This window comes from Heterodontus francisci, chromosome 6 (genome assembly GCF_036365525.1).
Source record: "Heterodontus francisci isolate sHetFra1 chromosome 6, sHetFra1.hap1, whole genome shotgun sequence".
In the NCBI taxonomy this organism is placed as follows: Eukaryota; Metazoa; Chordata; class Chondrichthyes; order Heterodontiformes; family Heterodontidae; genus Heterodontus; species Heterodontus francisci.
In genome coordinates this window covers 64,164,062-64,180,566 of record NC_090376.1, presented here as the reverse complement: position 1 = coordinate 64,180,566, position 16,505 = coordinate 64,164,062, and the positions used below count along the sequence as shown (strand labels likewise).

General features: G+C 42.0%; 1 protein-coding gene across 2 annotated transcripts in view; it reads right to left on the bottom strand.

The window, feature by feature from the left end:
• uxs1 (UDP-glucuronate decarboxylase 1) overlaps window positions 1–16,505 on the bottom strand; it is a 115,084-nt gene that overhangs the window by 74,842 nt on the left and 23,737 nt on the right. For both annotated transcript variants that reach the window (XM_068033805.1, XM_068033806.1), the window contains exon 6: window positions 9,082–9,262. In XM_068033805.1, the coding sequence (XP_067889906.1) occupies window positions 9,082–9,262 (181 nt within the window). The remainder of the gene's footprint in view (window positions 1–9,081; window positions 9,263–16,505) is intronic.

Sequence of the window (16,505 nt, the reverse complement as noted above, 5' to 3'; positions counted from 1 at the left end):
TCGTAAAGATTGTTGGTAGGTAAGTGATGATGGTGTGGAGCTGTGAGCAGTGAGACTCGTGCTGCAGTTGTGGGATAGGATATTTGGAGATACATTCACTGACTTTGACCATTCAAAAATGAACTTTTTGTGATTCGGCGTCCAGGTCCTTAGGGCTAGATACCTATCATTGACTGCTATGACTATCTGGTCCCATTGCCTTTGCAAAGTTTGTCTGGAGGACCTCCTGGCCCCTCGTGGATAGATCACATCTCTCCTCCTCTCCATATCCTGTAACAAGACCTCCAGTGCAGCATTGGAAAATCTTGGAGCTCACTCTCGACCTGTTATACCATTATTGGGTGTCCCCCAGGTCAAAATAACTTTTAGAACAACTTCCAGCACATGCTCCAGGCACAGTGCAGCTCCCCTTTAAGAGGTGCAGACTGACTTTAACCGGTGCTAGCCTCTCATGATTTTGCATCCCCAGGCATGCAGTCACTTAACAGTGCGCTTAAAATGATTGCAGAGTGCAATTAGCACTAAGTTAGCAGGTGGCACAAAGATTGCATGCTGCCTGCAAAAGAAGCAACAGACGCGGGGCAATACCACATCACGATCCCCGCGCCCCTTTTCAGGCCCTGTCCAGTTTTGCCCACAAAACGCTTGTGTTCATCTGATTGGGTTCTGGATACAGATGCTTCACAGCGTGCCCAAATATCACTGTTGAATTATAAGAACATTCATCTTAAAGTTCACAATAGTTTACAATTTAATAACACATTTATCTAGGTATTAGTCAGAAAGACATTCAGGATACTTGTACAGATGCTCAGTAAAAGGTCATATCTTAAAATCTAAATTAAAAAAGAACCATGCAATATTGGATAATTTTTAATTACATTTGATCCATCTATTATTTCCATGAAATGTCAAATAAAAATGTAATCTTTGGTCATTTTGTAGTAAAGTAACAGACTGAAAGACACTGATAAATGGTTTCCTTTTGTTCATTCCTGTTACCTGGATATAAATAAGCCATCTGAATAAAATGTACTTCAAAATTTTTTTGCATGGAATGTGCATGACACTGGCAGGACTGCATTTATTGTCCATCCATAGCTGACCGGAGGAGATAGTGGCACTTCTTGAACAGTAGTCACTGTGATGATAGTGCTCCCATAGTGGTATTATTTAGGGAATTCCAGGATTTTGACTCAGCAACAATGAAGGAACAGCAATATATATCCAAGTTTGGGAGGGAAACATGGAAATATCTCCATGATATTCATGTTCTTGTTCTTCTCTGTGGTAGAGTTTGTGAGGTGCTACTGGAGTAAGCTTTAGCAGTGCGTTCTGTACATAGCATTGTTATGATGCCTGTGGAGACCAGCAACAAAAAAAATCAAGTCCACTGACTGACCCCAACTTAGGAAACCAAAAACCAAATGGAAGAGATTTCACATTTATAAATTTTACTGTAACTGTCAGGCAAACCCCCCACTTGCAAAGACTGAGGCAAACTAACTGGAGTCATACCTAGCGTAAAGGAAGATGGTTGTGGTTGTTGGACGTCAATCATCTGAGCTCCAAGACATCACTGCAGGAGTTCCTCAGGGTAGTGTCCTAGGCCCAACCATCTTCAGCTGCTTCATCAATGACCTTCCTTCAATCATAAGGTCAGATGTGGGGATGTTCGCTGATGATTGCACAATGTTCAGCACCATTCGTGACTCCTCAGATTCTGAAGCAGTCCGTGTAGAAATGCAGCAAGACCTGGACAATATCCAGGCTTGGGCTGATAAGTGGCAAGTAACATTCGCGCCACACAAGTGCCGGGCAATGACCATCTCCAACAAGAGAGAATCTAACCATCTCCCCTTGACATTCAACAGCATTACCATCACTGAATCCCCCACTATCAACATCCGAGGGGCTACCAATGACCAGAAACTGAACTGGAGTAGCCATATAAATACCGTGGCTACAAGAGCAGGTGAGAGGCTAGGAATCCTGAGGCGAGTAAATCACCTTCTGACTCCCCAAAGCCTGTCCACCATCTACAAGGCACAAGTCAGGAGTGTGATGGAATACTCTCCACTTGCCTGGATGGGTGCAGCTCCAACAACACTCAAGAAGCTCGACACCATCCAGGACAACGCAGCCCGCTTGATTGGCACCCCATCTACAAACATTCACTCCCTCCACCACCGACGCACAGTGGCAGCAGTGTATACCATCTACAAGATGCCCTGCAGCAATGCACCAAGGCTCCTTAGACAGTACCTTCCAAACCCACAACCTCTACTAACTAGAAGGACAAGGGCAGCAAATGCATGGGAACACCACCACCTGCAAGTTCCCCTCCAAGTCACACACCATCGTGACTTGGAACTATATCGCCGTTCTTTCACTGTTGCTGGGTCAAAATCCTAGAACTCCCTTCCTAACAGCACTGTGGGTATACCTACCCCAAATGGACTGCAGCGGTTCAAGTAGGCAGCTCACCACCACCTTCTCAAGGGAAATTAGGGATGGGCGATAAATGCTGGCCTGGCCAGTGACGCCCACATCCCATGAATGAATTAAAAAACATTATTTCGCCACATGAACATTAAAACTTAAAATTACAAGCCCCTGACTGGAAGGACATTTGTATAGTACCAGCACAGTTGGAACAATGGGGACCTAGTTGTTGCTTCCCCAATACACAGAGGTGGTCAGACCAGTTTCATAGTCACATGATTAACTGGCTGTTAGAGAATTTGCACTTCCAACAAAGGATTTGTGCTCATGGAGTAAAGATCTCTGCTTAAACTGAAGCAAGAAGACCTCTCTCCTGCCTGCTTCCATCTCCTGCCCACGGAACTGAATCTTGTGAAAACACAATGTCTGCAACTGAAGAGAGTTGCTCTATAAGCCAGGGTGAAGTAACTTGGGATAAGTTAAAAGCACTGTCCAAGGAGGAATTGAGGAAAATGGCTGAACAGTGGGGGAATCACTGTACGTGGCAAGGCTAGGAAATTTGAACTCCTAAGGCTAGTGGCCCACCATTTTTCTGTTGAATCAGACGAAGCAGAAGCAGTGTTAGAAACAGAATCAGGCAGAGTATTGTTAGAAAAGATACAACTGGAACAAAGGCAACTTGAATTTGAGGAAAGAGAGAGGGAGAAAGAGAGGGTCTTCCAAAAGGAATGTGAAGAAAATGAAAGGCAGGAGAGTGAGCGAGTGAATATTCCAGAAAGAATGCGAAGAGAGAGAGTTGAAGCTGCTTGAGTTAACTAGGGGGCGACAGAGTAACCCCAGTGAAAGCACGGCCAATATGGAGGAACACAATTTAGGACTGTGTACAAGATTGCCAAAACTCGCTCAACTAATTCCAAAATTCAACGAGGATGATGTGGAGGCATTTGTTGTGTCCTCTGAGAAACTGGTAAGGCAGCCAAAATGGCCAGCTGAGATCTGGCCTCTTTTACTGCAAAGCAAACTAACTGGAAAAGCCTATGAGGTTTATTCTTTGCTGCCAGATTAGAGTTCATCAAATTATGAACTGACCAAAAATGCTATCCTCTGGGCATATGAATTAGTACCTGAAGCCTATTGCCAAAAGTTTAGAACCCTCAAAAAGCAAGCCAATCAAACTTATCTGGAGTTTGAAAGCAAGGAAGCAGCTGGCTTTTGATCAGTGGCTGAGGGCTTTAAAAATACAACTCAGCTATGAGACTCTCAGAGAAGTAATCCTGTTAGAGGAATTTAAAAACTCTCTCCCATTCTCAATAAAAGTCCACGTAGAGCAGCAGTGGGTTCACGGAGCCCAGCAAGCAGCCGTTCTGGCCGATAAATTTGCCTTAATTTACAAGTTGGTTTCCCAGGGGAGAACCTTTCCTAATCACCCCCACAAATCTGAAAAGGACAAATGGTGGGAAGGAGATCTCTGCCTAGACAGTCCTGGAAGAGAAAGGAAAGCAGGAGACAGGGGGGGCCCACCTCCAGTCAAAAAGGAAGATGCTGTGGGCAAGAGTGAGACCCGGAGACCTGTGTGCTTCCATTGTAATAAAGCAGGGCATTTAAAAGCTGACTGCTAGAAACTAAAGAGGAAACTGGTAGGGTTAATCAGGGCACACCCACTCAGAGCAGACGGGACTCTGAGAAAAGGCCGTGCGCGCATGGAGTAAAGATCTCTCCTGGAACTGAAGCAAGAAGACCTTTCTCCTGCCTGCTTCCATCTCCTTCCCAGGGAACTGAATCTTGTGAAAACACATGAAACTCAGAGAAAAGTTTCCTAAGTGAACACTGTTTTATGACGAAAACTGGGCCCCAACGACAAAAGCAAGAAAACTTACAAAAAAGACTAAACCTTGAGTTCGAAGCACAGTGATAAGATATTGCCTCAAACTGTTCCACTTACCTTTTCTGTCCCTATTTGCATGCTAGCGTGGGTGCGTCACATATCTGTCGACGTTAACCATATTAGAGTTTAAGTTTTAAGTTTTAATAAAATTTAATCTTTCTTCTTTAAACCTGAGAAAGCCTGTGTGAATTGGTTTCTTTGTCTTATAATTGGAAAGCTGTGAACAAGGATTCAGATAAAGGGGAGCTCAAAGCAGTGTGTTTAAAATTAAACCATGTTACAGTAAGGCCAAGTGCAGACAGTAACAGACCCCTAAGACACCTTTCGCACCTAAATCGAAACATACATATATACAATATATACATCTTCAAGGTTACACATTAATTAGCAAAAGCATCAAAGACAGTTCTTACGGATCTTCAGAATAGTCTTATTTGAACTGTCCCACAATACAACAAAATCAGGATCTTCCTCAGTTAGTTCTGCCCTCCAAAATGCAAATATGGAAGCAATCAGGTCCCATCGATAGCAAGTGATGCAATCTCCCCTTTAATGGTTCAGTCTCGTCACCTCTCGATCCACCTCGGCTTTGCCTACTACCATCCTGATGGCACTGATGAATTTTCAGTCACCGAAGACAACTGCCACAAGTCATTCACCAATGGTTAGCCATTAGCCAAGCTATTTCAACCAATTGCTTTGTAGTTGGATTCTCTAAAAGCCCAGAAACTTGAAGCTCTCAGCCTGCCTCCTTAAAACAATCTGGCTGTTCTTCCATCTACTGCAGTCATTTTCAATTCTCCAAAAGTCGTCTTTTTTATAAAACACAAAGCAGCCTCGAGCTGGCTTCCACCTTTGTCAAAAAACTTCCTGTAAAACACACCCAACTTTCCTTTTAACTGACTCATGAGTCTGTAGAGTTTTCTTGACAAATGAAACTAAACCTCCAGGTTACATGACTTTGGCAAAAAAAAAATACAAGCAGTTTGTTTTTCCTCAGTCACAAAACTGCTGGTTTGTCTAACCTGGGTTTGACTCCCCAAAACCTAGAAACCTTTCGTTTCAATTTCAAATCAGGACTGTCTCAAAAAAACACAATCACAAGCTGTACTGCATCACTGCACATACTGCACTGACAGTATGTTGATGATGGTGGGTGTGGATTCTGATTTCAGTGGTGGGGGAGAAATGAACTGTTTTGTCCTGTATGGTGTCAAGGTTCGAGTATTGTTGTGGCTGCATCCATGCAGACAAATAGTGAGTATTCCATAACATACCTGACCTAAGCCTAGAGATTTTGAGGAATCAGGAGGCGAGTTACTCAGAGTACCCAGCCTCCGCCTTGCTCTTGTAGTCATGTCGTTAATACAGTTGGTCTTTGATGAAGTAACGGAGGGTCGATGAGGGTAGTACAGTTAATGTTGTGTATATGAACTTTTAAAAGGCATTTTATAAAGTGCCAATACACCAGTTAGTAAAAGTGAAGCCCATCAGATTAAAGGGGCAGTGCTTGTGAGAATACAAAACTGGCCAAGGAACAGAAAGCAGGACCAGCAGAGAACAGCTGTTTTCCAGTCTGAAGGAAACTGCAGTGATGTCTCAGAAGGGTTATTGTTAGGATCACCGTTTCTTTTGATATGTATTAATGATCTGGATACACAGGGCATAATTTCAAAAGTTTGCAAACAAAACTCAAATGTAGCAGCGAGGATTGTAACAGACTTCAGGAGGACATTGAAATGGCAGACACATGACTAATAAAATTTACTACATAGAAGTGTGAAGTGATTCATTTTAGGTAGGAAGAGCGAGAAGAAGCAAGATAAACTAAACGGTACAATTTTAAAGGGGGTGCAGATCAATGTTCCCTCTTTTTTTGTTCTGCGCAGCCTATTCATTTAAGTGCATTGGCCCTTTAAATTTTTTGCCACAGCAGTGCTTACATGGTAACTTAAAGGAGCCAGCTTATGCTCGGTCTGAGTGGGAACTTCTAGACTGCTGTGCAGATGCTTAGAGGGAACATTGGTGCAGATACACAAGTCTTTGTAGGTGACAGGATAAGTTGTGAAGGCCATTAAAAAGGAATATGGGGTCATAGGATCATAGGAAATAGGAGCAGAGGTAGGCCATCGAGCCTACTCTGCCATTCAAACAGATCATGGCTGATCTACCTCCACGCCATTTTTCCTCACTATCCCCATACCCCTTGATGTCATTAGTATCCAGAAATCTATCGATTTCTGTCTCGAACATGCTCAATGATTGAACTTCCACAGCCCTCTGGGGTAGAGAATTCCAGATTCGCCACCCTCTGAGTGAAGAAATTCCTCCTCATCTCAGTCTTAAATGGCCAGCCCCTTATCCTGAGACTGTGTCCCCTTGTACTAGACCCACCAGCCAGAGGAAATATCCTATTCACATCTACCCTAGAAAATGTGCTGGAAAATGGGATTAGGGTAGGTGCTTGATGGCTGACACAAACACGATGGGCCAAAGGGCCTGTTTCTGTTCTGTACAACTATGACCCTATCATGCCCTCTAAGAATTTTCTAAGTTTCAATGAGATCACCTCTCATTCTTCAAAACTCTAGCGAATACAGGCCCAGTTTCTGCAATCTCTCCTCATAAAACAATCCTGCGATCCCAGGGATTAGTCTGATGAACCTCTGTTGCACTCCCTCTATGGAAAGTATATCCCTCCTTAGATAAGACAACCAAAACTGTACACAATACTCCAGGTGCGGTCTTGCCAAGGTTTTATACAATTGCAGCAAGACATCTTTACTGTGTACTCAATTCTCCTTGCAATGAAGGCCAACATACCATCTGCCTCCTTAATTGCTTGCTGTACCTGCATACTAGCTTTTAGTGACACATGAACAAGAACACCCAGGTCTCTTTGGATATCAACACTTCCCAACATCACCATTTAAGAAATACTCTGTCTTTCTGTTTTTTCTACCAAAGTGGATCACCTCATACTTATTCACATTATATTCCATGTTCTTGCCCATTCAATTAGCCTGCCCACAGCCCCTTGGAAGCCTCCTTGCATCCTCCTCACAAGTTACATTCCCTCCTAGTTTTGTGCCATCAGCAAATTTGGAAATATTACGTTGGTCCCCACATCCAAATCATTTATATGGATTGTGGACAGCTGTGGCCCAAGCATTGATCCTTGTGGCACCCCACTAGTAACAGCCTGCCATCCAAAGAATGACCCATTTATTCCTACTCTCTGCTTTCTGTCTGTTAATCAATTCTCAATCCATTGCAGTATATTACTCCAATCCCATGTGCTTAGCTTTACAAAACAGCAGTGTACAAAAGCAAGGAAGATATGTTAAACCTTTATAAAACACTGGTTAGGTTCCAGCTGGAGTATTGTGGCCAATTATGGGCACCACACATCAGGAAGGATGTCAAGGCCTTTGAGAAGGTGCAGAAGAGATTTACTAGAATGGTACGAAGAATTAAAGACTTCAGTTATGTGGAGAGATTACAGAAACTGAGGATGCTCCACTGGGTGCGCAAAAGGTTAAGGGATATTTGATAGAGGTTTTCAAAATCATGAAGAGTTTTGATAGTTTCATTTAGATTTAGAGATACAGCACTGAAACAGGCCCTTCGGCCAGAGTCTGTGCCGACCATTAACCATCCATTTATACTAATCCTGCACTAATCCCATATTCCTACCACATCTTCACCTGTCCCTATACTCCCCTACCACCTACCTATACTAGTGGCAATTTATAATGGGCAATTCACCTATCAACCTGCAAGTCTTTTGGCTGTGGGAGGAAACCGGAGCACCCGGCACAGTGGCGCAGTGGTTAGCACTGCAGCCTCACAGCTCCAGCGACCTGGGTTCAATTCTGGGTACTACCTGTGTGGAGTTTGCAAGTTCTCCTTGTGTCTGCGTGGGTTTCCTCCGGGTGCTCCGGTTTCCTCCCACATGCCAAAGACTTGCAGGTTGATAGGTAAATTGGCCATTATAAATTGCCCCTAGTATAGGTAGGTGGTAGGGAAATATAGGGACAGGTGGGGATGTGGTAGGAATATGGGATTAGTGTAGGATTAGTATAAATGGGTGGTTGATGGTCGGTACAGACTCAGTGGGCCGAAGGGCCTGTTTCAGTGCTGTATCACTAAAACTAAAAACACCCGGAGGAAACCCACGCAGACACAGGGAGAACTTGCAAACTACACACAGGCAATACCCGGATTTGAACCCGGGTCTCCTTTTTCCTGTATGTCAGCTGTGGTTCAGTTGGCAACACTCTTGCTTGTCCACTCGAGGAAATGAGCACAAAAATCAAGGCTAACACTTCAGTGCAGTACTGAGGGAGCGCTGCACCGTCAATTGTGCCGTCTTTCAGACGAGGCATTAAACCGAGGACCCGTATGCCCTCGCAGGTGGACATACAAGATCCCATGACACTATTTCAAAGGAGAGTAGGGGTGTTATCCCTGGTTTCCTGACCAATAGTTACCCCTCAATCAACATCACAAAAACATTGCTGTTTGTGGGAGCTTGCTGTGAGCAAATACTTCAGAATTTAGCTATATCCTAATTTACCAACCTGTTTTAATTGTGTACCTGGCACCCAGATATTCCGTCACTTGCGTTTTCTTCTACATCCACTAAAGTGCTCATACAATCAATTGCCTTGAAATGCAGTGATCTATGTAGCCATTTTGCATACAAGTACCCATAAACAGGGATGAATGACAAGTTAATCATAACTCACCTTCAATATATAATGGTTCTACAACATCATGATTGATTAACTCAAAGTTTTCGTGTCCAATCCAGTGTTCCACATTCCTTTTCCGGCCTGTGAAAAAGTTGTCAACGACAGTTACTTCATGACCATCCATCATGAGTTTATCAGCAAGATGAGAACCTACAAATCCAGCTCCTCCAGTTATCTGCAATAGAAAATGGAACGTATAACTTAAAATAATCACTTTCAGTTCAATTTGTTCCCTACCCACCCCCAGTCCAATAAAAAAAAAGGGGGTAGGTATATACTATATTCACAATACAAAATTGTGGAGCACGTGTGAAGAGGAAGAGACTCAAGATCATGGGGATGGAAAGGTGCGACAAAAGTACAGAAAGGAACTTTGCCCCCCTGATGTCAAGATAAATGACATCAATAAACATAGAGGCAAATTTCTGAGAGGGTTCAGTGAGCAACCGTTGCTCTTATTCTGTGATCATTGCGACAGAAAATTAGGAAGGAATAGAATGTAAAAGCAAATAAAGCAATTTGAATAGATCATCGTTGTAAATGAGAAAAACATTAGGAACAAAAAGGTAGGGAACTGTTGTAGGGTATTCCCAAGCACATAGGCACCTGCAGTAAATATCATACTGTTTAAATGTTATTTGATTAAGTAGATTCATATAAATATATACACACACACACACACACACTCATATACAAGTTGAAAGTATAGCCACATATTGTTACAAAATGGAGTACTCACCCAAGGCACTGTGGGAGCAAAATTGGCTAAGTCATATCCCTGAGAATGGTACTGTGAGACACAGACAGTTAGGCTGACCAAGGAGGCCCTTCATATCAGTGTATAAGACAGCTGCTTTGTGTAACTACAGACAGCATGAAGCAATCAGGAATGCAAGCTTGATAAAAGTAAAAGGATTCATTGTGAAGACTCAGGGATAGTTGATAAGGGGGTCTGGGAAACATCACAAGATGATCAGGGGGCTTGCATGAGATGATCACGTAGCCACATGATGCCTAATGAGTAATCTAATTGGTAATATGTGTAATGTATGTAATCAATAACCGTTATGATTGGATTATGTCCAGCCAGGATGGGCTGAGTAACTGTATATCCGTTGTGGATTTTCCTTTGTTCGGTGGAGAGGCATCTGGACAGACCTGCTCCCCGCTGGCGTAATAAACTGTTTGACATTGGAGCAGACCTGAGTGTCGAGTGATTCTTCTAGATTCATTCCCGCTAGCAGAACTATATAGGGGCATGGCATTCTGTGACAAGGATCGTGAAAGATTTAGGCAGAGAGCTCACAGTATTAACAGAATTCTAATAGTTGTCATGGTCCTATAGTTTTTTTTTCCCGGGAATATGTGGTTTGCCTTTAAGGCTTGCAAAGGATCAGTATTGCTTTAAGAACCAGCAAGCTTCAGGAGTTATAGGAAGGTGCATCTTCATCGCCTTAGAAACAACCATTTGGAGACTGTGATTCAAAGGGTACATTCTCGTTACCATAGATACAGCCACTGGGAGTGAGTATCAAGCGATACATTTGCTACAATTCAATTTTGAACTGGCTTTTTAATTGAAGACAGCTTGTTCTAACAGAACACAGACAGCTGTGGTGATGGAACTTGGAAAAAGAGCTTTCTACCATTTAAACTGAAGGAAGGGAATTTTAGTCTGTTCATTATTATCTCTCAAAATTCTAAAAAAAAAAGTCAAGCCAAAAGAAAGATCTCTGGTAATTTAAAGTGAAGGAAGGGAAGTTAGACTTTGACAATCTTTTATCCCTCAAAAACTCTAAAGTCAGATTGATTCTAATAAAATTGTTTGCAAGTCGTTAATTGTTGAAATTCACTGGAGAAGGAAAGCATCACCTACTGTTGCATTTAGACTACGGACTGTTCTACTGTGGAAGAACCTCTTTTCCGCATCAGACGGCTGTGAGGACTTCAAGCAACATTGGACTGTAAATTTGCAAGGACTCTTTTTTTCTATTTAAAATGTTGTTTATATCTTCATAGTGTTTAAGAGTTTAGTTCTTCTAATTAAAGAATTAATTTGTCGATTTAAATACACTTGGTTTGGTTAGCCTCATTTGGGGGTTAATAGATGGTACAATTTGGCTGTGTCTTTCTTTAATTTGGAAAGTTTTAAATGATATGTTAGGCAATCTGTGGAGTGACGGGATTGAATTAACAATGCGTTTCTCCCACCACAATCAGAATTGTATATTTTGATTGGGGGCTTTGACTGGAGCGGTCAGTTGTAACATGGTAAAGAAAAGTAAGCATCCTGAAGGGAGTACATTTTTCAATCTAAGTAAAAATAAAAATAAAACCAGCATTAGACTGGAAATTAGCTAACTTTAGTGGCATAAAAACCCAGCCTAGATTAACAGGCATAGGAGTTGGTGGTGGTGGGGGCAGGGAGGAAAGTAGACAAACAGTACGAGATATTTAAAAGAGATGGATAAAGTACAGACTAATTCAACTAAGTAAAGCACTCTGTTAAAAGCTGACACAGTCAATAGACCGAGACCAGAGCAAAAAATTAGCTTGAAAAAAAAGAACGTTAAAAATATAGAAGAGACATCACAAAAGAAAACCGAGAAGTATTGAGACAAGAGAAAGAGAAAGGGGTGAGAGTGGAAGAGCGAGACGGGGGCAGGAGAGAGACAATGCCTGGCTTATGATTGGTGTTCAAACTTTAATTGTTTTTGGAAATGGGGAGATGGCATTTCTCCCTGTGGCTTCTGTATGAAGAGGCATATTATTTATTGCTCCTATATGCATTTGCAACTTTTTCTGGATCCAACTTTTACATTTTACACTGTTAAGGCCATGTCATAGCACCATCTGGAGTCAAGAAAGATATTGCAGGTACACATGCATGCTTATATAATGGGTTCTCTCATTGAGATGGAGGATGTAAATTTATTTTAAAATGCACTTTGTAAAAAAACTATGGTAACCCACCTAATGGACTTACTGTATAATAGATGAATAGATATACAAGAATGGGAAACTTTACTGCAAAGGAATCTACTTTAGTGAGGAAAATACAACTAGACTAACATCGATGCTTCAAAAAGGTTCAATATCAGCTTTTTCAATAAAACCTAGCTTTAAAAACCAACTTCAGCAGCCCAGTCTAGTGGATTAGTCAAACACTCATTTTATATGGGTGACATTTGGTAGAGGAATCTGAAATATTTATTTTTATTTAGAGATACAGCACTGAAACAGGCCCTTCGGCCCACCGAGTCTGTGCCGACCATCAACCACCCATTTATACTAATCCTACATTAATCCCATATTCCCTACTACATCCCCTCAATTCCCCTACCACCTACTTACACTAGGGGCAATTTACAATGGCCAATTTACCTATCAACCTGCAAGTCTTTGGCTGTGGGAGGAAACCAAAGCACCCGGCGGAAACCCACGCAGACACAGGGAGAACTTGCAAACTCCGCACAGGCAGTACCCAGAATCGAACCCAGGTCGATTTTGGAGCTGTGAGGCTGCGGTGCTAGCCACTGTGCCACTAAATGTGCCACAGGAATTGAATATTGTAATTAGTATATTACAATGAGGTTGGTGCTGGTCACTACTGCCAGACTCAATTTGCTTATAGGTTTTCTTCACCATAAATGCATGCATTCTGAGTCTGGCCTGCAAGTCTGATTTCTCAAACCGAACTACTGCTGAATCCCTGTCAAATCTTTATTGCCATTGATATCCTAAACAATGAACCACTACTGCCTCATATGGACTGACCTGCCAAAACCCAGTTCCTGACCTGCCAACTGCAGCTAGCACTATTCAACAAGCTTCTCAATCACTGCCTCTGGTTACAGCCTGTCAAAACTGGATGCCACCACAAAACCCCACCCCAAATCAATGATGCACTACTCAACATCTTAAAAATAAGGGGTATAATGTTAAAAGATCGGAATATAATTTTGAAGAATGTAATGTTAATCAACAGGTTTTTGTAAGATTGATTTTTATTGGGTAATGGCATCAAAGGATATGGTTCAAAGGGAAGTAAATGAAGTTGAGGTACAGATTAGTTATGATCTAGTTAAATGGCAGAACAAGCTTGAGGGACTGCTCCTATGTTCTACACTGGAACCATGCAATTACACAGATGACGACTGTGGCCAAGATGCCAAAATATCACACGTTATGTAAAGTCAGAATAATGAATTTTATTTCACCTGCTCTCGATTGAGTTATTATTCATTAAGTGCAGGTTTTTGCACCATCCTCATGTTTGCACTTCACATAGAAATTAACTGTTTACTGGAAGCTCACTTCAATTCGATCAAGAAGTATTCAAAGTAAACGATGTTCCTGCAGTTAGTGTTTTCCAGTTAATTATGGCAGTTTCAGAAACTCCTGAATTAAATTATTCATATTATTGATGTAATGCTCCAGACTGTACAATTATAAATGCAGTGAACCTTAAGGAGTACAGAACCCAGAATAACAAAGAATTTTGCAATCTTATGATTAAGACCTAATGAATTATACTAACATACGAATTAGAATCTACCAATTAATCTGCCACAATTCAAAGTCTTTAAATTATAGATGTCTGTTTCTTGATAAAAACATAGTTGCGTCGCACGCAGCATTAAATCTTTAGAATACAAACCGAATATTTATTCAGCTTTTTCCACAATAACAATGTTTTTTCTAGGAATCTGATTAACAGTCCCTCCTCAAAAGGATGGGCAGATTTTTTTTAAACTTTAGTTTTTGGTAAGACTTATTCATTGCACTTTTTCTGTTATCACAATCAAAGATAAATAACCTCCATTTGAATACTCAACACTTCTGAAAACTTCTCATTGTAAGGACGTGGATTACATCTCCCATGATCTTTTCTGCTGAGAAAAGTTCAAATCAGCAGAATCTCCACACAATTTAGGGCCCCAAAGTTCCATAAAGCACACTCGAGCAGATGAAAATATCTTTTTGAAGGTTGGGTTCCCAAAGCTGCAGATGCCATTTCAAATGGAGCTTCAACATAGCCAAAATAAGGCTGAAAGTGCTTGTTTTATTTGCAAATAAACTGCCACAAGAAATCTTGGATCTTAGCACTTGATTAGCCTCATTTTGTATTGACCTCCCCAAAAGCACTTACTTGCATCTCACATTTAATCGTGGTAGGTAAATACTATTACAACTGTTATAACTGACACCTGTATCTTTCAGTAGTAGTTACATCTGTTTCTTCTCATGTGATAAATTTCTTGAATGAGTTTGCTGCATAATGGTGATGGACGAAATGCTGCTGGTTTACATTGCATCAGGCTCATGGCAAACTTCAGAAACCATACTCTGGGCACTGGACTACCCAAACAATACTATGAGAGATCTACTAGCTAAATAGATATTAAGAATGTTAACTCAAACTTTAAAAGAGTTCCCCTGATGTGCACAAGCCTTACTCTTCCAGTATGTCGCACCAGCCATCCTTCTAAGATCTTCGTGACAACTCAATAGTTCAAAGTCAATCTGCATTGGACACTTGTGCGTTCTATGCCTACATCCACCAAGTGCTGGGTCGACACTTTCATTTTTATAGCTATCAACAACTTGCATTTATGGCTTTAATGTTAGAAATAAAACCTCAAGGAGCTTTACAGATGCATAACCAGACTAAATGATGAGATTATGTACGCTAACGATACTCAGCTCTACCTCACCACTTCTCTCGACTCCTCCGCTGTTGCTAAATTATCAGACTGCTTATCCGACATCCAGTACTCAATGAGCAGAAATTTCCTCCAGTTAAATACTGAGAAAACTGAAGTCACTGTTTCTGGTCCCCACTCCAGACTCTGTTCCTTAGTTACTGACTCCATCCCTCTACCTAGTAACAGTCTGAGATTAAGCCAGTCTGTTTGCAACCTTGGTGTCACATCTGACCCGGAGGTGAGCTTTCAAACTCAAATTTGCGCCACCACTAACACCACCTATTTCCACCTCTAACATCGCCCGACTTCGCCCATCTCAGCTCATCTGCTACTAAAACCTTCATTCATGCCTTAGTTACCTCTAGACTTGACTATTCCAACACACTCCTGGCTGGTCTTCCACATTCTACTCTCCGTAAGCTTGAGGTCATCCGAAGGTCTGTCACCTCCGTCTTAACTCGCACTAAGTTCCGCTCTCCATCACGCCTGTGCTCTAAAGGCCTGCTCGAGTCTGCAAAAAAACAGCCCAACCCTAGCCCGCCAGAATCACATCCGACCCGAGCCCTTTCATTTTTTCCTGTGCCTGACCAGACCATCAGTTAACTTACCTTCCATTTTTCACTTTGTTGCTGATCTGCACAAGCTTAAAATAACTAAACAAAACCACCTTTCTAGTCCAAAAATTAAATTAACAGTGCAGCCACTTACCTGTGATAGAGCGTGTCCGGCCCCACCAGAGCACGAATGCCGGACCTGGAGTGCAACCTGACCCGACCCCGACATGTCATCAGGTCCCGTCGGGTTCGGGTCAGGCAGCGGGCCTTTACTGTGCTCGTCGACCTACATTGGCTCCCGGTCAAGCAACGTATTGATTTTAAAATTCTCATCCTTGTTTTCAAATTCCTCCATGGCTTCATCCCTCCCAATCTCTAATCTCCACCAGCCACACAACCCTCCAAGATATCTGTGCTCCTCTAATTCTGGCCTCTTGTGCATCCCTAATAATAATCCATCATTGGTGGCCACGCCTTCAGTTGCCTCGGCCCCAAGCTCTGTAATACCCTTCCTACACCTGTCCTAATCTGTTGTGATGAAAGGTCACAGACCTGAAATATTAACTCTGCCTCTCTCTCCACAGATGATCCAGACCTGCTGAGTATTTCCAGCACTTTGTTTTTATTTCAGATTTCCAGCATCTGCAGTATTTTGTTTTTATATTACTACACCTGTCCAATTTGCTTTCCTCCTTGAAGACACTCCTTAAAACTCTGAGCAAACTTTTGGTCAACTGACCTTACATCTGCTTTTGTGACTCGGTGTCATACTTTGCTTTATAATGCTCCTGTGAAGCACATTCAAGGCGCTATATAAATATAAGTAGTTGCTGTATTGATACAAGGACTTTAAAAAAAAAAAAAATTTTTTTCATGGGATGTGAACGTCACTGGCAAAGCCAGAATTTATTGCCCATCCCTAACTGCCATTGAGACGATGGTGAGCTGCCTCCTTGAACTGCTGCAGTCCAGGTGGTGTAGGTACACTCTCAGTGCTGTCAGGGAGGAAGTTCCAGGATTTTGACCCAGTGACAGCAAAGGAGCAGAATGTAGCTCGAGGTCAGGATGGTGTGTAACTTGGAAAAGAACTTGCAGGCGGTGGTATTCCTGTTCATCTGCTTCTCTTGTCTTTCAAGGCGATAGAGGTCTTGGGTTT